Source organism: Puntigrus tetrazona, chromosome 7 (assembly GCF_018831695.1).
Source record: "Puntigrus tetrazona isolate hp1 chromosome 7, ASM1883169v1, whole genome shotgun sequence".
Lineage (NCBI taxonomy): Eukaryota > Metazoa > Chordata > Actinopteri > Cypriniformes > Cyprinidae > Puntigrus > Puntigrus tetrazona.
Genome location: NC_056705.1, coordinates 39,398,883 through 39,423,566, shown reverse-complemented (window position 1 = coordinate 39,423,566; position 24,684 = coordinate 39,398,883). Strand labels below are relative to the sequence as shown.

The 24,684-nt window shown below is 37.4% G+C and overlaps 2 protein-coding genes across 2 annotated transcripts in view; both read right to left on the bottom strand.

The window, feature by feature from the left end:
• Positions 1-41: 41 nt before the first annotated feature.
• Positions 42-16,695, bottom strand: emilin2b (elastin microfibril interfacer 2b). Its single transcript, XM_043243139.1, has 9 exons — positions 15,387-16,695; positions 13,020-13,103; positions 11,055-11,245; positions 8,798-10,228; positions 4,012-4,179; positions 3,875-3,922; positions 2,719-2,754; positions 2,510-2,641; positions 42-2,272 (listed from the first exon to the last, which is right to left on the bottom strand). Exons 1-9 carry the CDS (start codon positions 15,524-15,526, stop codon positions 1,980-1,982), a joined length of 2,523 nt encoding a protein of 840 aa, XP_043099074.1. The 5' UTR covers positions 15,527-16,695; the 3' UTR covers positions 42-1,979.
• A 135-nt stretch (positions 16,696-16,830) lies between these two features.
• Positions 16,831-24,684, bottom strand: part of smchd1 (structural maintenance of chromosomes flexible hinge domain containing 1) — a 37,129-nt gene continuing 29,275 nt past the window's right edge. Inside the window, 10 exon segments of the mRNA XM_043243138.1 lie at positions 16,831-16,957; positions 17,038-17,148; positions 18,626-18,784; positions 20,537-20,711; positions 20,831-20,901; positions 21,585-21,694; positions 23,146-23,327; positions 23,950-24,072; positions 24,167-24,252; positions 24,341-24,460. Coding sequence (XP_043099073.1) covers positions 16,950-16,957; positions 17,038-17,148; positions 18,626-18,784; positions 20,537-20,711; positions 20,831-20,901; positions 21,585-21,694; positions 23,146-23,327; positions 23,950-24,072; positions 24,167-24,252; positions 24,341-24,460 — 1,145 coding nt within the window. The 3' untranslated portion in view covers positions 16,831-16,949.

The window sequence follows — 24,684 nt, the reverse complement described above, 5'->3', positions numbered from 1 at the left end:
ATACGGAAACACCTCAGACCTTATTTTTACCTTATATGTAATGCTTTCAGATTTTCTCTTCTATGCGACCCAGGTTAATATGAAAGATACAGAACATCAAATGGTCACGAACATAAAAACAAAACTATTAAATACAGTTTTTCGTAACATTTATTTGCAGACGAGATTCATTCACTCATGAGTTTCATTCAGATTTTTACTGCGTCTGTTTTTCTGCAAATTCTCCACAAAGGATATGAAGGGACTGCAAATATGACATCTTAAAATAACATAACTTCTTTCTATCGATTGTTAGATAAAATACAAACATTCAGGTAGTTCCAGCTGATCTTAATGAAAATAACATCTAGTGATTGTTGATGCGATTTCCCGCCCAAATTTCAGCCAAATGATCGTTCCATAGGCAAAATGTCCAATATATTCTTCACACAAAATAAAACCAATCTTCCAGTATTTATGGTTAAAATTTTAAATAAAAATTATATATATTTATATATATAAAATGATTTAACTGGGTGGAAGTTGTGTGTAATTATGTCTGAGTTTGGGCAAAGGCCAAAACATGAAGTCATGAAGTTTTCATTCAGGCATTGAGTGAGATGATTTCTATTTTAAGCCCGGTGTGGTTATTGAAAACAGTTGAAAAATAAACCCTGAAGGTCTTTTAGTGACGTGTGGAATATTCTGAACAGCGAATGGACCTGTAATAGATGTGTTGTAGGGTCAGGATGGCTACACTTTTGAAACTTTTACTGAAGTTTTCCTGAAATTGCAAAAAGATTTAATTTTCTGGCATTTCCTTTCTGCCAATAAATGGATTGCAGTCCACATTTGGATCCAAGACTGGTTCCACCCTGACTGTGAATCATTTTGTGAAGCTCATAGCTTCATCATTATATTAAGAACATCTAAACAAGGCTGTTCTGGCTGCTCTGTGTGGAATTAACTTCTGAGAAATGACCCGCGGCCCAGGTGGAAGCAATCTTGTTCACTAACTGGTGACCTTTGAGATAAAAAAAGATCAGTAGATTTACTAGCACCCTACCCGATGAACTTGCTAGATCATGTTTGTTCTTCCAATTACCAATAGAACGTTTCTGAACGCTGTAATCATTTTCTGTTTTTAAAAGGATTCTCGTTCTCTTCCTCTGCTTTTATTTTTCCAAACAATTACTAGCGCTTTACTTGAAGTCTGTATATATAATGCATTATATATAAAGCAATTTTTACTGCATTATGTCACTTTATAGTTCAGTACATGATCTCATGAGTATTTGCAACCAAACCTACAGCTGTTACTTAATTTGTAATCTACTAAAAAGTACAATTTATTAAAGAATGATTATCAAACAGATTTTTGTGGTTAATATTTATGCAAAATACAATGCGTTTTACAGTTGTATGCAATTATAATGCATTATGCATAAAGACTTCAAGTAAAGTTTTTATAAATTCTCTTTAAGCATCTCATTATCAGATTGCAGTCAACTCTACATACTCTCAGAAAAAAAGGTACAAATTCTGTCCGTGAAATAGTACACTTGAAAAATATACTTATACGTACCACTTAGGTACTAATATGTGCTCTTTAGGTAATAATATGTACCTTTAAGGTAAATAAGGTACAAAATTGAAGGTACGATTCCAGTGAAAGCTTTTTTCAGAGTGTAATCTTAAATTGATAAATCCACCAAAAATGAAAGTTATGACATTATTTACTTAAAATCAAATTGTTCCAAACCTGTATGAGTCTCTTTCTTCTGCTGAGCACAAAACAAGATATTTTGAAGAACGTTCAAAACCGAACGAATGACGACAGCCATCGACTTCCATAGTGTTTTTCATTCCATACCATTGAAGTTAACGGCTACTGCCATCTGTTTTGAAGAGAGAAAGACACGCCTACAGGTTTGGAACAGCTTGAGGCATGAATAAATGTTGGGTGAGCTATCAACTTAATGTCCGCCTTTGGCTGTGGGTTATCGCTTGCCTACTGTTGGGTAAAGCAGAACTCCGCTGAATGAGGACAGGACTTCGCTGGATGCTGAAATGGCCAGTCTCCCTGATGTGAGCACCAGCCTAGTCTTCTGACCTTGCTCTAGATGAAGAGCGAGACTTACAGAGACGGTGCCTCCGCAGACACAGTCCTGAGTGGAAAGCTTCTGGATGTTGCGATTGGATACCGAGAGAAAGGCCTCGACCCTTTCTCCTGCTTGAGCAGTTAATACAACACTCAGCAGGTACCGTCCGTCCAAGGGAACAGTGAAAACACCTAGAAAATAAAATTCAGATTACATTAATGGTAGAATGATATTACATCTGGCGGGGTTGTCCTACAAAAAAATCTCACTGGCCAAAGTGGAAAAGGTTGCAATCTAGTACATTCAAAATATATTACTGAATAACAATATTCAGATACTTCACATATGCTTTCAATTTGTTGGTTTTTCCACAATGTTTGCTTTTGTGAACATCATTTATGATTTTACTTTGTCGTTAATGAATGTACCTGTTTGAGGATCGTAGTGCCGTCCATCATTTAACAGAACTTTGTTGAATGTGATAATGCCGATCTCTCCAGGGAATGGCACAAGTGTCAGACCGGCCGAAAACGACACATAGCTCATCATTCGTCCTTCTCCTGCATAAATACACACATTTAATTCACTGTCACGTATTGGCAACGCAGCTCGGTGAAATATACAGGTTTAGTTGTACCTGTGGTCATTTGTACTGTCCTCAGTGGAATCTGTGCTGTAGATGCAGGAATACGGTTGTGAATGCATTGTATAATATGGGAAAATTCAATACATATATATATATATTGTATTCTGCCAGTGTTGGGGAAGCAACTTTAAATTAAGCTTAACTCGTAGTCTGGCAAGCTACAGTTTTTAAGTGCTTAATCTACAGCTAAGATCCTGAAATTCAAAGTACTAAAAAGCTATTGAAAACGGCAAGTAGCATGAAAAAGCTTTCTTTGTTCATCTCTGAATACTAGTGTTATCAGTAAGTATATACTTTGAGTGATAGTGACAGTTGACCGTCACTCACATCTTACTGCTGATATAGCTTCGCCTTTCTTGGAGACCATGTCAGTCCTCCCTTCTCTAACATCTCCCTGCTTAGAAACTCTAGCGGCATGCTTTAATCTCTCCTGTCCAGGGCTTTTAACTCTGTTGCTCCTTAAAAATGTCTATTGTTTTGGAGACCCCTAAAATCCCATGCAAAAATAATGTTGACATTGTAAAATGCTATTTAAAGATAATGGAGTCATCTGTCTATCCTTATACTTCTAGACCTCCATGCTGCTTTTTTGACACATTTGATCATGATATCTACTTGACAGACTGCAGAAATGGGTCAGTCTATAGGGTCCAGTCTTAGACTGGTTTAGATCCTCGTTAAACAATAGGGAATATCAGAACCCTCACACCTTCAGACGTCATGTAATACCTCGTGGTGTCCCTCAAGGCTCAATCCTGGGTCCTCTATTATTTAAATTCTTCCTTTATTCAGTGCAAATCATTAATATAATTTCATCAGTATGCAGATTAACAATGCTATATACATGAATGATTCAAAAGTAAAACGTACTTTAAGTATGTCACAGTTATATCACTGTATAATTTCATTTCTATTACAGGTGAGTTATCTGGTGCGAGACCAATAAGTATCTTCAAAGGGAATGCAAATAATTTTGTTTTGCTTTTAAGAAACCTGCTTTCTCCTAGGTTGTATGTCTGATTTGAACCGTATTTAGTTTGTAGCCTGCATCAGCTCCATCAAAACGCTTGAACCCTGATAAATGTGGCTGTTATGGTTTATATAATAATTCCCCAACACTGTTCAGCTACAATGAAGTGCTGAATACCAGAAACGGAGTCGGGTCTGAGAGCGGCAGCCGGAAGCCCTGGATAACCTGTCAAGAACAATTCAACAATATCTTCGAGGTCACCAGATTTTCTTTTACTTGCATTTATGAGAAAATGCAAACGCGTATCTGAATACCTGGTGCTCCAGCATAGCCTGTAATGGACGGCATGCTCCCATTGATGCCCTGAGGGGTGTGAGACGAGACTTTGGTTACTCGAGGTGCTGCTTTCCCAGACCCCAGTGTTGAGAGTATTTGACCTCCCTCCATAGAAGCCCTTACAGCCGCTGCACCTTCAGGAACACCTGGAGAGAGGCAGAAGAGTGACGGCTGAGCCTGAGAGAAGAAGAAGACGACATAAAGACCGCCTGACAGATAACAGGTGTGATTTTGAAAAGGTTCAAAGAAATCCCAGCGTTAGGTAGAGCTGGAGAAACTTCATTCAGTACCATTTTAATTCATTTTAAGTCATGATCCAATTCAAGTCTTGACGCATCTCGATCTCAACAGTGTAGAGGAACAAATAAACTTGGCAATCTAAAGTGGCAAGCGGTTTTGCATATACGTCACACTTTAATATGCGTGTCAGCCAACAGAAACAGAACATGCAATCAAATATCACAAGCTGCTCCGTGGATTTTGTTCTTTGCAAATAAAATGCTGTATCAGACAATCACCTTGTTTTTGGTGGCTTTGCATAAAACTGATTAAAGTGAGAATGCTTCTACAATTGTGCAAAAGCATTTAAGCTGCATTAAAGATAAGGATTTATTTGGCATTTCAATGGAGGTTTTGCATATTTATTAAATATAGAGCATAGTTTGACCAAAAAAAGAATAATTGGTAACCCATCTTAATGAAATCTAAAATGCACACCTAATTTGGTCAAATTCTGGACTTCTTATGAACACCTGGAGGAAGTCAGAAGAATGCTGAAGCGATCTGGCTCAAGAGAATATGCCCTGATATATCACCTTTTTAAAATGCCACCGAAACTCACAAAAGCAACACAGTTCTATATAATCTTAATAAATAAAAAGAGCTTTTATGGTTTGTATGGAGGTGAGTCTGTATAAGGCGTTTCAAAATGTGTTAATGAATGCAATCCTGACAAATAATTGCAGGGATTTATCTTTCAGTCAAGTTAAAGCATATAGGAGGCTTGTATATCTGTTACTTTCACTGAAAACAGCTGCTCAGAAACGCTACCAAGATGGTAACTGGTCTGGCCTAGAGGTATATGGGTTTAACTGCCTGCGAGCCCAGGTGTTCGTATTTCTCACTAAATGCTTTACGCTCAGTGAACAGCAATTAGTACACGTGTTCTTCAGCTACTGCTGGTGTATATTACACACACACACACACAGATGTTCGACACAGAAAAGCCCTACAGGGAATCAGTGTGCTGGGAAATCACACTATATGAAAAAAGCACATTTTGCCTGATTTATAGTGTCGAGTTTTGGACACTAGGTCAGAATAAAAAAAAAAAAACGCCATGAAAATTTTGAAAAATCGGAGAGCTAACTGGTTAACAGTGTACAGTAATTGCTATTATAAAGCTGCTCTGAACTACTATGCTAATATTTATACTCAAATGGTTAAATATTCCTTATTATATATTACAGATGATTCACATGGCTACATTGCTTTTTTACATTTAACCGAACATGTTGCTATGCTATTTTTATGGTAAAGTTCAGTCTCTTTTTTTTTTTACTGTAAACTTACTGTAAAACAGCGTTCTCATGCTACTGAAAAAGTTCCCGACAATGAGAGAAAGGAGAAATGGAGCTGTTGAAAAATGTCGCACCCACTCGCTCACATGATCTCATCTAAAACACACACATATGTTGGCACTCCTGTTATTATGAGAACTTTCCATAGGCGTAATGCTTTTTATGCTGAGCTAAGGATATTTGCTGTTCCCTAAACATTAACCCTTTACAGAAAACTTCTTACATTTTCTTTTACATTTTAAAAAAGGTTTTTACATGATTTAGTATATTTATTTAGTCATTGAAATTACAGGGACAAGTGTGCATGTACAATTGACACAATGATGCTCGAGCCCTTATTCGTAGTGTGATGTGAATGTGAAACGCAGGCGGTGCATCCTCTGCATCTATATTTGGGTGATTATACATTACATCTCACAAGTCACCCTCAATGAGTCAAACTAGTGGAACGGGTAATTACAAAAAAATTCATACACTTTCTCATTAGTCACGTCCAAATCCAAATCAACTTCATCTGTGAGTGAGCTGTGAAAGTTTTTGCTGCGTCTGTCATAAAAATGGAGTTTAACACGGAATGGATTTTTATACAATTTTGGATCAATAAATCAAAGTTGGTCAGTACACTTCAAATCATGATTAGGAGTAGTGCACTGAAAAAAAAAGGTACATTTAGTTGACTAATGTTGAGCTTTTTTTTTAATTTAGCAAAATAAATAGTTTGCAACCGCTAAAATTATTAAAACATTAAATATAATTTTTAATATTAAACCACATATTTTTAAATGTACATGTATATATTTTTTAAAACATTAACTTTTAAAAACATTATTTTAAAAAGTAATATCAGAGGGCCCTATTATTACATAAATTAAAAAGATAAATTAATTAATTAATTAATTTTTTATTTTAAGAATAAATAGCAGATAAATAGCAAAAAAATATATATAAAAATTAAACGCATCAAAATAAATTGAAAAAAATAATAATAATAATAATTAAATAATAAATTGTGGGGAAACAAACAAGATGGATTTCACAGGCCCGGAATTATTGTAGTTGTTAGTTAACTTAGTAAACTGTGCAAGACGTGCACTTTTTCACTACAGAAATCTACTTTCTTTGTTTCAGTGGCATTCAAATAAGATGGAAAGGGGTCAAAGAGAGGCATGCAGGAGACTCAACGCCCCTCTACACGTGTTGTATTTATCTTAGGAAAGGAATGCAGTAAAAGAGCGCTTCTGTTTATTACAGGAAGGAGGAGCAAAGGGGACATTGAATCATGGGATAATGCAGGTCATATCAATGTCTTTCTGATAAACTAATGGCCACTCGAAGAGTCCCACAATTAGACCGCCAGATAGAATATGTAAAAATACATGTGTAAGCGGTGAGACATGCTTAGAGGAAAAGATCATCTCAGAGGTCAAATGTCAAAAGTGACTGAGAAGGACGAGGGCATTACTATCACAAAGCTGCTCACTTACAGATAAAACTCACTCGCACACACACAAGTGATTTTTCACTATTATTTACAACAGGATCTGCAAATGCATGGGATTAAATAAAAGATTCCCGTCATAAATCTCATGTTAGTCGTACTAACATTTCATTCAAGCCAAGAAATAAACTTCTTTCTACAAAATACTTCAGTTGAACGCGTTTCTTAACATAGTTAACTACATAGAAAAATCTTCTAAAGCATTTAATCATCTTCATGTTTATTAGAAAATGTAATAAACAAAGTTTTATGTGTTCGTATTTTATGATCTTGAGCTGACATGAACCAACAATATTTTTTCATTGACTAATGCTAACAAAAAACGGTAACAAATGTCACCATCATTGCTAAATAATGTTAATGCATGAGGACCTTTCTGTAAAGTGTTACTGTTTTCAAATTTCCAGGCTCATAATGCACTGCCTTTTTTGGTAGCACTTATTTTAAGTCACGTTCTGCATGTAGGCTACAAACTACTGTATACACCTATTCATGTAATTACAATAACTAGGGAATTACTAGGTACTAATCCTGAACCTACCCCTAAACCATCTAAACCATGCCGTTTTCTTATATTACCCAGTACTTACACTGTAATTACAAGTAAGTGCATGTAATGTACAATAAAGTGCAACCACATGCACACAAAATTCATAATCTGCAAGAGTCCTTGAGTATATCCTTTGGATTTACTGCAAACTAAAATCACTTTGTAACTTCGTCCTTATGCCATTTTTCTTAGATTTTGTCACTGTGTTGCAACAGTATCAAATACATCACTCTGAATGCTGCTAGGTGAAACGCCAAGCTGGCTCGTGTGTCCAGAACATCTTGTAAATTACAAACACAAAATCACCAAATGAGAAGCAGATGCCCACATGCATGTTCAAACACACACACACACACACACAATGTAATTCCATAAAGGTCCAAACGTTGCACAACTCTGGAGCCAGTCCATTTGTAACATGTGTGTGCAATTAATAAGTAAAGGGGAAATACTACTTCCCCTGGGAGATACCTGCTTACAACACACTTGTGTTTGTAAATGAAATCCCTCTAAAAACACAACCTCATGCCCACCGTAGCCTACATTCTGGAGCTCATATAGCAGAAGCTTCAGCAAACCCAAAAGATTACTAGCAAAATATAGTTTTGGCTAGCAGCACTGACAAAAACAGAAAGTAATATTGTAAAAAACAAAAACTGCTAAAATGAAGAGAATGAAACTAAAGAGATTCTTCTCGTTCAGGCAGATACATAAAACGGTAAAAAGCATTTAAGTAATTTTCTATGACTGACATCACAGCATTCATTAATATTTTGTTGCTGATTTGTGAATCCCACTGAAAAAAAGTTGATCTAGAGTTTTTACAGTAACACTATTAATATTGCTGAATCAAAGCAAGTTATGGCTGTAAGTCCTCTGACTTCCTTAACCTTAACCTAAGTCTTTTCTCAATAAATTGTATAGAAATCTACACTAGTTGTTCAGCCCTTTGGGTTTAGGGACAACTTGCATATGAAGGAAAAGGAAAAGTCTCTACCAAAGTCTTTAAATGCATTTTTTACAAGAAACTGGCCTCTGAAAATCCAGATCTGACCTTACCAATAATGTTTTATTTATTTAAATAAAGTTGTCTGCACAACCACAATTTGTCTGCGCCCACAAAGAGCATTGCTTACCTATCGGAGCATCAGTGATCCCATCCTGGCCATCTTTTGAGGGCTGCAAATTTTCTTTAAACTTGTTAATGTCTCTTGTATGTGCAAGCACTGTACTGTTCAGCTGACGGACGCAAGTCCACAAGCCACTGACGTGTTTGTTCAGTCCGTCTTTAATCCGCTTTAAACTGTCAGACATCGGCTCAAACTGACCACAAACGCCTTCAATGCTAGCCATACGTCCATCGAGCAAGCCATTCATCGTCCTCGCTTGCTCTTGGCTTCGCCCAGAATCCACCTCTAGATTTTCCACCCGTTTCATGAGGGTTTCAAAACTAACGGTTTTATTTAGATCTCCCTTAAAAGAGCCAACCTCATCCTGCAGGAGCTGTGCTTGTTTCTCCAAGACTTCCAGGCGCTGATCAAGACCTAAGAGTAGCTGAGAGGTGCTGTTGCCACATTGAACACCACTGATCTTCTCTTCAAAGGCTATTCTTTGGTCTTCCTCTTCCTTAAGTCTTTCCCTTCTCAGTTTCTCCTCAAGATAGAGGCAATGCACCTCTGCGCTCCTTTCTGCAAGACTAACCCTTGCCTCCAGGACATGCCCTTGCGCACTTAACTGTGCAATGGTGGCATTGTGCTCCCTAACGGCGTCTTGGAGTATCTTTTGGGTGTCCTTGAGCTTCTGGACCTCAGCATTGTCCAACTCTTGGGTTTTTCCAATAGGAAGCTGGCGACGCAAGTCTTGGATCTCTTTGCGCAGTTCAGTCTCTTTGGAGTCAAGGAGCTCGGCCAAGCTCAAGTAAGAGGTTTCTTGTTCCTCGCACTGCTCTTGCACGGACATCACTTTGTAGTCACACGCATTCTTCATGTCTGCTATTTTGATGTCCATTCCTTGAAGAAGCTCCTCACGAAGGGCTGAAAGCTTTTCGTCGATGTATGCCTGACACTGACACTCGTTGGTAGCAGCTGTTGAGGAAGGCTGAAGCGGTCCAGTGTTGCTTGCTTCCGTTAGTCGATGCATCTGTCCATCAATGTTTTGGATCCTCATCTGCAGATCTTGGATGCTATTAGTGTTGGTACTGATGGTGTTGGAGAGCTGGGTAATGTGGTTCTGGAGTTCGTCTGTGCCTGGTGGTGAACGGAGATCGTAGGGGAGCGTAATGCTCTCGATGCCACCTGTTTTGACATCTTGTGGCTGTTGCAAATTCCCCAACATGTTTAGAACAAATTTGGTAACATCTTCCTGTAAGTCTAGCCGTAGATTCGCATTGGCTGACGTCATGGCTTGCAGGTGGAGTACTGTCTGAGAAAGACGCTCCACTTCGTCTTCTAAAGCCTGAACTCGTTGACTCTCGTGTTGACGATCTCCATAATCTCTCGGTTGATTGCTATGATGTCCTTTCTGCTTGGGTTGAGACCATGGATGTGTCTCAGAGAGCACTTCTGGTCCTAGAACAACCAAAACCATTTGTACTTGCCTCAAAGTAACTCAACAAAAAATACTAAAATGAAAAATGACATTTTGCATCGGTTTTCTTTAAAGTGCCCCTATTATGGATTTTTGAAAATTATCTTTCATGTTAACTTGCAACACAGCTCTTGGTGAACAAAAAGATTTAAAGTTTTTTAAAATGGATCTCAAAATCATCAAAATGAAACACTAGCATATTGTCCTTCCACTTGTTGGTCTTTTTGCTTTGGTCTGAATGAAAATGCAAATTCATTCTTCACAATTAGGTTACGCTTTTAGAGCGGTTTTCCCTGTAACGCTGTACACAAACAGCTTTGTGCTTACAAACACTGTTTTATCAGGCATTATAGGCATGATGAGATGAACATGAGACCAATGACACAGATTAACGTCATGCAAAGAAGGGATTTGGATAAATCAATCATTGGGCAAATTGTTTGGAAGAAAAATAAATGCATTTTAGAAGACAGTGTTTTTTAACCTTGCATGCATGCCAACCTATTGTTAAGGACTCTCAAAACCAAAATATGGATTTTATTACTTATAATAGTGGCACTTTAAATTTATGACAACTTCTAAAGAAATAACATTCAACCATTGAACTAAATTCAGTTAAAGAAACATAACTAGTAGCATAAATTAATTTTAAGATGGTTATTTTTAACATAACTGAGATGTGGCCCTATTTCAGCTAAAACATCTAGTGTAGCACAGTTAGTTTATTATTAGATTTTCATTTCAGATTGTACTAATCTAAATCAAATGCAGCTTATTTCACTTTATTTTCATTTTAAAAACATTTACCCAAGATGCTCTGTTGCTGGCTGTTAGTTGAGGGAACATCTCGACGTGGTTCCTCAGCAACACTAGGTTTCTGAGGAGTATTTTTTAGCTCGTTACAATCATGTCCTTGATATCCTGGACAGCACCTCCATTCCAGTTCAGTCACTTGTTTGTAGCCTATTTTGTACATGGGCCTTATGTGGGCATGATACCTAGAAAGACAGTTATGGATTAAGATGCTAAAAGTAGTAGTTTTAGATGGGACACAATTCATTTAACAGTGTTTTGGTCTGTTTTACATCAGAAATGAACTTCTCACAAACGTGTCCCATTGCAAGAGTTATGGGGAACACTGGCGTAAAAGCATACACACATGCACTGCATTTAGTGAGACATTGCAGGTACAGCTCAAAAATGTAATGAATATAAAATAGAATAGAATATATTTAAAAAAGTGAAACTTTCATATATAATGGATAAATATTTAATATACATTTAATATAATATAATTTGCTGTCCACACTTATGCCACTGACTGACACATAATAATTTCCAGATTCATAAAAAATAAATAAATAAAGGAAAAACAAAACTTCATATCACAGGTCTGAAACTACTTTGTGTAAACATTTTTGCAATGTTACATAAAAATAGTAAGTAACTATTTATTTTCTGGTGCATATTGTAAAGACACCTAATAAAGTGGGATGAAAAATTCTTTCACATCTAATAAGACATTCTAAGAAATGTATGCTTTGTAGTTTCAAATTAAGTGCACTGAATTATACTGAATGTGCGTTTACTGTGTACTTCAAGTCTTAAAAGCTTATTGTAAAAAGCTGTAATTGCACGCAATATATTACTGAAATAAAAGGCTACTAATGTGCACGTAAAGTGAGACACTTTTATGACTTATGTTTCACAACACACTTAAGTACCCATTTTCAAAAAGTGCGCTTTGTAATAATGTCAAAGGAAGTATCATAAATACCACTATGCTTATTGCATTTAATCTTAATACATTTTAATGCAATTGTCTGAAAACATTAGATGCAGTATGCCGTTATGAATATTCTTTTAATCTGTATAATTTCTATAATAAGTACTGTGTTCTAAAGTATGCTAAAGTGCACTGCTTTTTCACAGTGGTCATGTCGGTTTCATATCCAAACCTCTATTTTCAAAAAATGTTTTAAATTTAAGTCACAAAGCGTCACAAAGTGGAATGATCGTGAGAAAAAAAATACTTTTTGTAAACCCCTTTCAATCATTATTTTTCCAAAAGTATATATATTTACATTTACAACATGACCTCAACCTAATATTCTCTTCACTCTCTATAATCTCTGCACTTAAAATGGGAAAGTATTTAAGCAATAAAATACACGCTTGCGCTTTAACTACCACATTATAGCGGAAGACCACTAATCACCTCATATCCTGGATGTTCGCTGCATGTTTCAGAAAAAGCAAAGTGACAATATCATTCCTGCGAAATGCGAAAAATGTCACTAATCTTCTTCGCCTAACCACTCTGTCCACAAAAGGAAGCATTCCTGTTTTTGTAAGCCATTGCAAACATAAACAACAAAGTGCAGAATTGCGCACATAATTTATTGGGGTTTCGTCCGGCGGTGACGCACATCTGGAGTGCAGCTTTAAAAGCGGGCGATGTGCACAAACATGTGCGACTTTCTAATTGCGGCATTTCTGGAAACTTCCCACGGATACTGGACAATTTACACAGGCTAAAACAGAGCGTTCGGAGTGGCCCCTGGCCCTTCGGAGGTCGTAAATAATTAAGAGACTGATAAAGCTATGACCTGCCAGTCGATGGGTCCAATTTAACGGAGCTGCTTATCCTTCTAGGAGCAATTCCTCTTCAATCCAGTTCTGATCTCATCTAATCTGATCTCTGGTCACTTCCACCAATAAAAGCGTCCGTGCGACCCCCGCCCGCCGCGTGCGCTCTCTGGAGACACTTACATCATCTGCGGGTCCACGGGGCTTTCGTTCGCTGCCAGCACGGCGCACGTCACGTTCTTGTGCACCACAAAAGCACACCAGTTTCTGCAAAAGAGGGGAGAACAGGCAAAACTCATTTCAAGAATTGGATTCTCACTGTTGACTAGTTGCTTTTTAGCATGCTTATTATTAACTTATTTGCCGTTTATTAGTACTTACGTGTTCTACATCCCTAATCCAACTCAATACCTACACTTAACAAATACTTTCTATCGATTAATAAGCAGCAAATTAAAAGTTGGAGGGAAAAGTTGTAGTTGATAGTTTGTTACTAGCGAGAATTTCTAGAATTGATGTTTTCTGGTCTTCTGGTTTTAGCACAAATGCATAATTTAAGCCACTTTTTGTAATTTGATTTCGTAACATTTTAGCTGGACATTCATATAAAAAAAAAAAAATTAAGTTATGTTTTTTAAATGTAACAATTTGTTTTTCGGAATGTTCAGAAAACATTTAAAAGTAACGTTCCCCAAAATCATATATTAAGTAGTTACTATTAATTACAATGATAACACTTTATTTTACAGATACAGACACTTTATATTACTAGAATATTAAACATATTACTGCCTTATTATACATCTCTAATCCTACCCAATGCCTAAAATATTAGTAAGCAGCAAATTAAGAATTTATTGAGGGAAAAGTCATAGTTAATAGTTAAGCGTTACCTATTCTAAAGTGTTACCACTACGTTAAAAATTATTATTACTGTATCATTATTGTTGTATTTTTCTCTCTTTTTAAGTATTGGTACGTTTTGTACAAAGAGGAAAGCTCTATTCCCATTGATTAAGCAGCTGTCTGATTGCTTACTTGTTTGATTGTGCCCTGGAAAAAAACGTGTAGCTGAAAAGCAATTATTCATCCCAGTTAATTAAAGGCTTTTTTATTTCTGCGTGAGTGCCTTGGAGCATTTCATCTCAGTTCAACATCCCCTAAATGCTTCTTTAAACATTCCAAAATAGCAATTTCTAAAAAATGGGACATTAGCAGAGCGTCCTCGGCACATATTTTCGTTAGTTGGGTAACACTACCCAATCATTCATAAGGAATTACTAATTACTTGGAAAAGCACGATAACTCCCTAGGAAAGAAATCATTGTAAGCTTTTGAGGTTTTGGATTGTAATTCCTTCTGACATATTTAGTAGCACTAATTTATAGCGTGCATGAAAAGTCAGTAAAAGCATAGTTTTCTGTATTGATTTTTCACTGCTTATTCTGAATTATGCATTGCATCGATGTTTTACGGTTAAAGAGATGTCTAACCATTGCCTTTTTTTGTTTTTCTGTGTTTCTTAGTGTAGCATACTGTTCCAAACGGCTAGTGCTTCCATGAAGGATGTAGCAACCAACACTTATGTCATTACTAGCGGGCTACCATGACGCAAAATTAATAAAACCCAATCTAACAAATCTTCTAACCATCCATAGTAGCGTTTAGAAACAATAAAAGAAAGTATATATCACTTGGAGATTCGTTCAGCGTCTGTTTTGGTGTTTGGGACGGCTGAAGTGAATCACGTTCCTGAGGTCTCCACCAATCAATAGTGATTCGGTGAGAAAATCTCATTTTCTACTCCGCAAATAACCCGTTTAATAACAGGCCAACAAAAAAAGTTAAAGCTCAGAGGGATACTGGGAAAAAGCTGCATTTAAAAGCTACTTCATCAGAATTATACATAGTGTATGAAAGATAACATACTACTTGAAAACTATTTACCCAAAACATAACTGGACTATTACATACCATAACAACTATGCATTGGAAATTCATTAACGGGTTAAAATAGTTATCTATCCTACATTAGATTAGCTGTGCATTAATTATTAAAGTGCATGCATATAGTTCCAGTTATAGTGCAATTACACATTTAAGTATTATTTAACAAGCACTAGCAGCTAAGGTTTAGGGGTATGTATGTAATTATGCATAAGTGACACGTTTAGCTTTAATTAATATCTTAGTAACTCTCAGGAATGCAGCTCTAATTGATTCGCTAACAGTTCAATCAAGTATTAATTCGTTAGAAGAATGATTACCGTTTCAACCAATCAGAATCAGAATCAGCTTTATTGCCAGGTAGACTATTGCATTTTGTAATTTTAACACCAATGCGTCAGGGTTTTAGTTTTAAAAAAAAAAAAAAAAAATCGGATCAAACTAACAAAAAAAGAGAGATGTGCTCGGTCTAGTTTGAATGAAATCATCATTAATAAGCCTATATATATTACATATGCTATTATAACTCTCAAAATTGCGCAGATAACTGATGCCCCAAGGTTTTTTTTTTTATTATTATTTATTAACAGGACGGACACTTACTTGTTTCGCTGTCTCGAAGCAGAGCTGGAGTAAGGGCTGCCCTGGAACAGACTAAACCTCGAAGGAGTGCCATCAGTCAAAGGAAAGGTAAAGAGAAGAATAAATAAAAGCGCCGCGTGACCTGCGAGAACGCGCTTCATCTCAGAGCCGACCAGCGCGCGACCCTTCCGCGCATTTACCCGAAGCTCTCGAGGAGTGTTTTTAACCGGATCTCGACGGGGTGGTGATGGCAGCGAGACGGGACAGTGGCACGGGTCTGAGCTCCCGCCCCGATGAGCGCTTCCTACTGGACGAGATCAGCTTCCCGGCTCCATCGGTGCTCTGCGCTGATTATACCACGCTCACGGCTGCTTCGAAAAGCTTTTAACAATCTCTAGTTAAGAACTTAAGAGTCAGCCCTTGCATGGACACCAGAGAGCTCCATCCAGACCTAAACTCTAGTAATTAATGAACACACACCTAAGGTTGGCTCTTTGTTTAAGAAGACAATCTGAAGTGGAACCACTTCGAAATATGAAAGTTTAAATTTACTGTAAAGAAAAAAAAAAACATTGTACCAATATTTATTTCATGTAAAATATTTCACAAAACTGCTATCAAGTTAAAGCCTTGTATGTAAATAAATTATGCTGCGATTTTTGAAATGTAAAATTTAATCTAAACGCAAACATTATACACCATCTAAACATTATTTATATTTTTTCACAAATGTTTAAATTTCTCTGTCAATATTACTTTTATTATTTATTTTATTATTTAAATTACAAAATTTCCACATTGAGTCTAATATTTTATATATTACAGCTACACATCGGGACAAGGGTTCAGTTATCACTATTAACTAGGACTTTTGCCTCATTAGACTATTAATTACCTGCTTATTAATCCTAAGGTAAGTATATGGGATGGATTAATGGATCTAGAATATGGTCATACAGATTCAGGTATTTATGTGTGTTTTATAAGTAATAACTAAGGGAAAGTGTGCTGTTAATTTGCATGGAAACAAGCAATAGAGAGAATGGATGACCTTCATCTATGCATAAATATTAGTATTAGTAATGCATATTATATAATATCCTTCAAAGCTTTACCGACACATAGGAAACGTATTATACAGAAAAAATACGGCCATGTTGCGTTTTAGTAAAAGAAAAAGTTACTTGACTTCAGCCAAAACGTAAATTTTACAATTTTTCCATATAGCACTCTATGTGCCAAATCTTTGCAAATAATTTTTTTTTAAACTACAAAAATAATCTGTTTATTACAGGGGGAGCAAAATAGAAGAAAACCCGAATAGAGCTCCAGAGAAAGAGTGACTGCTGGTAGGTTTGATGAATTTAAAAAAGACAAGACATGAAGTAATTGTAAAAACTTTTTTTTTTCCTTAAAGAAAGATAAAAAATATATTATGGACACAGTCCAATTATTTCACTTTTTGTTTGCTTTCTGCATAATCTGTAAAGAATATAAAAAAAAAGATCTCCAAGGAACATAAAATATGAAACAATCTTTCGCACTGATTGAATTAAAAAGCGCCAGAGGTCAGCTCCTGTAACTTCATGAATCTGCAGAAACAAAACAGCATGCTATTAATCCAGCGAAAGAGCAACAGAGTCAGAAAAAACTCAGAGGACTGCTGATGTACCCAGTTTGCGTGTTTTGCGGCGGGATCTTTTAGAAGGGGTCGAGGGTTCAGGCATTTCAGGCTCAAGGCTCCTTTTCACTCTTACAGAGTACAGCTGTGTGGGAGTGCTGGCTGCAAACAAACACACACACACACACACACGCACACACACACACACACAGACAGACACACACAGACACACACACACAGACACACACACACAGACACACACACACAGACAGACACACACAGACAGACACACACACAGACACACACACACACACACACACAGACAGACACACACACACACACAGACAGACACACAGACAGACACACAGACAGACACACACACACAGACAGACACACACACAGACAGACACACACAGACAGACACACACACACACAGACACACACACACACACACACACACACACACACACACACACACACAGACACACACAGACAGACACACACAGACAGACACACAGACAGACAGACACACACACACACACACACACACAGAGAGACAGACACACAGACAGACACACAGACAGACACACACAGACAGACACACACACACACACACACACACACAGACAGACACACACACACACACACACAGACAGACACACACACACACACAGACAGACACACACAGACACACACACACACACACAGACACACACAGACAGACACACACAGACAGACACACACAGACAGACACACACAGACAGACACACAGACAGACACAGACACACACACACAGACAGACACACACACACACACACACACACACAGACACAGACAGACACACACACACAGACACACACACAGACAGACACACACACAGACAGACACACACACAGACAGACACACAGACAGACAGACACAATCCCTGTCAGTATTCACCGGTCACAGAAAGCATCGAGTAAACAGTTAAGAAACTTCACTATCATTAATACTAAGGGTTGAGAGATTCGGTGCTTCGGAATAAAGTTAAAGCTGCAATATGTGACTGACAGCTAGTGCTTAATATAGATCGGTCTACCGATTTACCATTTACTCAATTTATACCGATTTACACAATATATCTGCTGAATTAGTAAATCATGCACAGAATCTAATAAATTGAGAAAATGAATTGGTAAATATTGCGCACAATCTAGTATATCAAGGAGATGAATGAATATATTGTGCACACAATTAATTTTTTTCTTGCATGTCATGTGCAGGGTTCAATAGATATCTGCTACATGAATATGACAAATCACATATAGCTACAGAGAGGTGCTCTTAGTCCTGTGTCCTCTACAATGGTGTCAATGTCATGCTTCATAACATTTCCTAATACAAAATATTATATTTCCATTAGGATGTACAGTTTTATCACTAAATTGGATTTAGCATTGAACCTGCCTAGCAGGATTATTTTCAAATGGTTGCCAGTAGTTAAACTCAAACGGCAATTAAGAAATTAATTTAATAAAAAGTGCAATTATTGAAAAAGTCTTTCAAATATGCCCTAAGAACATCTACTTTAACCCCACAACGTCTAAACAAACAAACTTCTGGTTTCTGCATTGAGAAAGCAATGCCAAAAAACACATACCAAGGGTTTTCTCAAGTTCCTTTAACTCTTGCTCCTGCTGCTGGAGGTCTTGTCGTTTCCGTTTCATCTCAGGACTCTGCAAATACTGCAAATGACCGCTATACTCAGACTGGACCTGAGAGGCCTTCTGCATCGCAACACAGCACTGCTGCAGTAAGTCTGTACACACACACACACAACCAAACACAAGATACACAGATTACACACAGCTCCCATCCGTCAGACACGTTTTCCTCATAAACTCGCATTATTGTTTAAACGAATAGTTCACCCAAAAATGAAAATTACGGCATGTTTTACTCACCCCCAAGCCATCCTAGGTGTATATTAGGGATGCACCGAATGCTCGGCAACTGAAATAGTTTGGCCCGAAAATAGCAAAAAAAAGCTCTTACTGGAACAACTGAAAAGACTGAATAAATTACACCAAATATAGGCGACAAGTACCAAGGTTATTCATTTAATTTGTTTTATTTTAATATGGTTTTCAAATTTCCAATAAAAATCAATTGAGTGTTTATTAGTTTCATTAATATTTTTTTTGTTAGTTTTAGTTATTATTTTGTGAAGACGTTTTTGTTTTGTTTTTATAGTCTAGTTTCAGTCTTATTTAACGTTTTAGCGAAATTACCAGATCAGTACAGAAAGGCCTATTTACTAGATTGCATCTGATGTATTGAAATATTCAATAGCCTATTAAAATAAATGTAATCTAATTTTATATCTTTTTTTCTTATTTAACAATAATCATGACAAATCTTAACTGGGACGAACGATAAAGCCAATCGAATTTAAAAGGTAAAGGCTCAATTTTTCCATTTATGAAAAATAAGCATATGTATGACGTGATTTCGCTAATGCACATGAACACAATGATTGTTTACAGAAAGGACGCGCATTCTCATCATTTTTCATACGGTTAGAATGCCTAATATTTCAAATATTTGGCCATTTCACTTTCAATTTACGAAATAGTTTTTTTCAGGAATTATTTTTTTCGCAGTTTTAGTTGTCCTTTATGAAAATAACCTCAGGCTGTCCAAATTCCATTCTGGTGCTTCCCCTGCGGTAAAACTGGAAAAACTATGTTCGTCTGAAGTCGTATACACCTAGGATGGCTTGAAGGTGAGTAAAATATGCCGTAATTTTCAATTTTAGGTAAACTATTCCTTTAGGCAAGACACAACATGTAAAAAGGGTAAAAAACAACAAATCGATATTTCCTCAGTGGATCGATTAAATGTTTTATTATGATGCATTATCTTATTAAACATGCACTAATTATCCAATTTTACAAAACAACTGGATGTAGCCATTTTTTTGCAAGTTTTAGGCACAAAATGTTGACAAATAAAACAAACCCCTTTGCAGAAACATATACATATAGAATAAATAATACATGTAGGAATAAAACTACATTTTGGTGCCAGCGAATGTTGCTGAAGAGTAGAAAAAAATAATTTTGAGAAAACGGTAGTGGAGTGATTAATCGCATCCGATAATAAGTAATATATGTGTGCGTGTACTGTGTATATATGAATACATAAACATGCATGTATATATTAAAGAAAAATGTTTTGTTTATAAATTAAACATATGCATTTGTAATATAAGTAAAAATGTATGTATAATATAAAATATAAGTCATCAATTATTTGGATGCAATTAATCTGCACTAGAAAGCAGCCTTTAAATATATGTATTATAAAGGAAATACGAGTTTAATGAACTAAACGTGTATTTTGCATGCTTTCTTTCCACTAGTCGGAAATAAGATGTTATGGAAGCAAAATAGCCCAAGAACAGGAAGTTAAGCAGCATAAGGGTAATCGAAGTTGGAATAACTTAAACAACAAATTAGTTGAACTGTAACTCCTACACGAAGCGTCTGAGAGGGTGTATGTATGTTACCTATCTGACGGCGTGTGTGCTTGTACTCTTTGGGAAACGGCGCTCCAAACACTTGCCCTCGAAGTCTCTCAATCGACGGAGCCTTGTTCTGGAGACCCCCGAATTTCCCGTTGCTGCGGATCCGCTCTCCCTGACGCGTTAAGAGCGTGGGACACTGCATCTTATTCTGAACAACCTACACACAACACACACACACACACACACACAAACACACACACACACACACACACACACGTTCATATGCACGCTTGATGTAAATACTTGACAACTGTGCATGGCATGCATCCGTCTTACCCCTCGACGATAATGATTGGCAGAATCCAGATCATCAATTAGTATGGTGTCTCCAAGCAGAGTTGAAAAAACTGAAAGAGAGTCAGAAGGCGTCAGTCCTCCCCTGTAGTATGAATCATACTCATAAAATATAGCACTGCCAACATCTGCTGAAGGACAAGAATCAGAACCAAAAAAAAAAAAAAAACACCCACACAAACAGCGTTAGCTCATTTGAGTGCTGCCGGGATACTTAGCAACGATGAAAGCTTGCAAATAATAAAATTCCATTACATGATTTTGTGAAGCATTAAATGAATAATCCGCCCATATTAAACGAGAAAGGATTATGATTTAATAAGGAACTGCTGAGGATTATTGCGATGTTTTCATCGTCTGTCTGGAGCCTCGTCTGACGGCACCCATTCACTCCAGAGCATCCACTGGTGAGAAAGTGATGCTACATTTTTGTCTAAATCTAATGAAGCAAACTCATCTCGGATTGCCTGAAGGTGTATACATTTTCAGCAAATTACATTTTTTGGGGGGAAATATTTCTTTAGGGTTTTCCATAACTTAACAGGTTTGCTGTGGGAATAAATCTATTACTTAAATATAATTATTTGTAAAAAAAAAAAAAAAAGTTTGTTTTCTAATAATGTCATTATGAATTCATTATGCTACTTTTCAGCAGTATAAGCGGGATCCGAGACTTTCAGCGAGATAATAACAATAATAACTAATGTTCACATGTGCTTCTCTGCTCTTGACTTACCTTTATTGCAGCTTTCTGCGTGCTCGGGGAAAATGAGCATGTCTTTAACGAACACGGGATTACCGACGGGACAGAAGAGAGGTTTGCCATTCCTGATGTGAGGCAGAGGCCTGAGACACATGAACAAAAAACAAGCATACAGCTGAGACAAAATAAATGCAATAAATAACTCGGTGATCGTTAATTAAAGAGCCAATTCTTTCAGCGCATTCGCTTTTAGGATTTATTTACCAATTATGCAATATCATTGGATATAAAGAACGGCTGCTGGTAGCCACCGACTTTTCATTTTTTCCCTGTTGTGGAAGTCAATGGCTACCAGAAACTATTTGGTTGCCAGCATTCTTCAGAATAACTTCCGTGTTCAACAGAAGAAACCTCAGGCAGGTTTGGAACAGCTTAAGAGGGAGTAGATTCATTTTTGGGTGAATCTCACTTTAAAAGGTCACACTCTTGATGTCTTGACATGAAATGCGCGAAACGGAAGTGGAAATCTGTCAGCGATTTCCTGTGGTTGTGTGAAGACTGACAGAGCGCTGTAAACTATACTACTTCATATATCATAGGCACACTGCCTGAACGTCGACAAGACAAAGGAGATGATTGTTGACTTCACGCGAGCAAAGAGTGACCATTCTCCGCTGTCCATTCGACGGGTCCAAGGTGGAGACCGTCAAGAGCACCAAATTCCTTGGTGTTAATCTGGCAGATAACTTCACCCGGTCACTCAACACCAGCTCCATCACCAAGAAAGCCCAGCAGCGCCTCTACTTCTTGAGGAGACTGAGGAAAGCTCATCTCCCTCCACCCATCCTGACTATGTTCTATAGGGGGACCGTTGAGAGCGTCCTGTGCAGTTGCATCACTGCCTGGTTTGGGAATTGCAAATCGGATCGCAAGACTCTCCAGAGGATAGTGAGGACAGCTGAAAAGATCATTGGCGTCTCTCTGCCCTCTATCACGGACATCTACACCACACGCTGCATCCGCAAAGCCCACAATATAGCACAGGACCCCACACACCCCTCACACACATTATTCACCCTCCTTCCATCTGGAAAAAGGTACCGGAGTATTCGAGCCCTCACAACCAGACTGCTGAACAGTTTCTTCCCACAAGCCATCAGACTCCTCAATAACCACACCTGAATGGCCTTCCTGTCCCATAAGCATTCTTGCACGTCATATTTATTGTTGTTTGTATTTTGTGTTCTTGCACTAATTTTGTCTTTGCACTAGTTTGCACTCTACTTCCTGCTGTTTGCACTAGTCCGCACACTTTGCACTTTATGTGGCTAAGACACTGTCTTAGCTCAATATGTGAGTTCTTTTGTATTGTGTTGTAAGTGTGACTCTATGTAGCACCAGGTCCTGGAGAAACGTTGTCTCATTTCACTATGTACTGCACAGCTATATGTAGTTGAAATGACAATAAAAGCCACTTGACTTGACATGCCGTTACATATATTATATTTAAAAATGTAAAAATGCAAAAATAAGTGGATAAATAAACAAGAAAAACACACTGAAACAATAAAAGCAAGAGGCCGTGTACGAGTACCTATCATTGGGTCTGCAGAAGACCGTCTCGAGGGGAAGGACTTGTTGTCGTCCTTGTGTGTCATCGTAGATCTTCTTGGCGGCGGACGTCGTTTCGGTCACCACACAGTCCATATCACCCAGAAGATGCCAAGAGATCACCTTCGCTGCATCGTCATCCTCCACCAGCGCCAGGTGACCCACCTACAGATCACCATCGTTTTGGATGAAAAGCAAAAAAAGAACGAAACACAAGCCTTTTGCTCTTTAACAGTTTTGACTTCAGTCACTATTTCAGCCTCGTCAATTACGACCTTTCGTGTCAATTTTGACTTTTTGTTACAACAACTCGTCATAATTTTGTCATAACGTGAAAAGGTTTTTGTCATAATGACTTGTGTCATAGTTTTAACTCGTCACAACAACCGAATGTTATAATTAAGACTTAACATGTCACAATTTTGACCTTCATGCAAATCGTGACTTATGTAATAACTACTCGGTATATAATATCAACTTGCGTTATATGAACACTTGCCATCATTTAAAAGACATGGTTTTTAAGTTCATGTCACATTTGCTGTAAATCATGAATTATAATTATCTGCATGTCGTCATTGCAACTTTTTGTCATAATTATGACATTATGCTGATTTCAGTGCATCATAATTACTTTATATGTCATAATTTTGACATAATATCTCACTGAATAAATTCAAACATTCAATCCTTCAAGCACTGATCAGCGGTGCGTTTAAAAGACTCGCTCCGGTGTGAAGGGATCATCTCGTACAAACACTAATTCACGTAAAAACCGAATGCAAACCTTGCCCAGGACCTGCGGGCTGCTTTTGAAAGGGTCAGAAATGTCACATTTCCTCAGAGGCTGACTCTCCATTTGGGTTAAAATCGCTTTCTTGTCATTTATAACGGCCTCTATTGCGGACACCTGGACAGAGACACAAACAAGCGTCCGTGACGACTGGAATTAAATGCATGCTCATACAGTGGAGAAATACAACAGGGTGCGTGTTCAGACTCACGGTGGTTAGTTCTGAGACCTCCAAGTTATATTTCAGGAGCTCCGGTTTGAGCTCGTTTAATTTGTGGGTCGCATCTCGCACCTGAGCTGTAGAGACGAGCAGATACGAGTCAGACATGATCCGAGCAGAAACCAGCGGACGATAATTAACTACACCAAATCACGCAGTGCCTACATTCCAGTTCAGAGGTTAGTTGTTTATTGGTATCAAAAATTTCCCGGTACATCGAAACGGTTCGGGAAAGGCGATCTTTCTTGTTACTGAGACTCACAATGACTTTCTGATGCTCTGCATCTGAAAGAGATCAAAAATCAACAGCTGCACACCTCCATTAAACTCCCTAAATAACAATATTATTGTAATTTAACAATTTAAATCACTTAGTATATAGCAAGCTTTTAATGGTATTGTCAAAAATTAACATTTGTTTACTTTACTCACCCTCAGGCCTTAATTTATCTACTGGACTTGGTAATAGCAATAATCAATAATAATGCCATATTAGCGACGCTCATTAG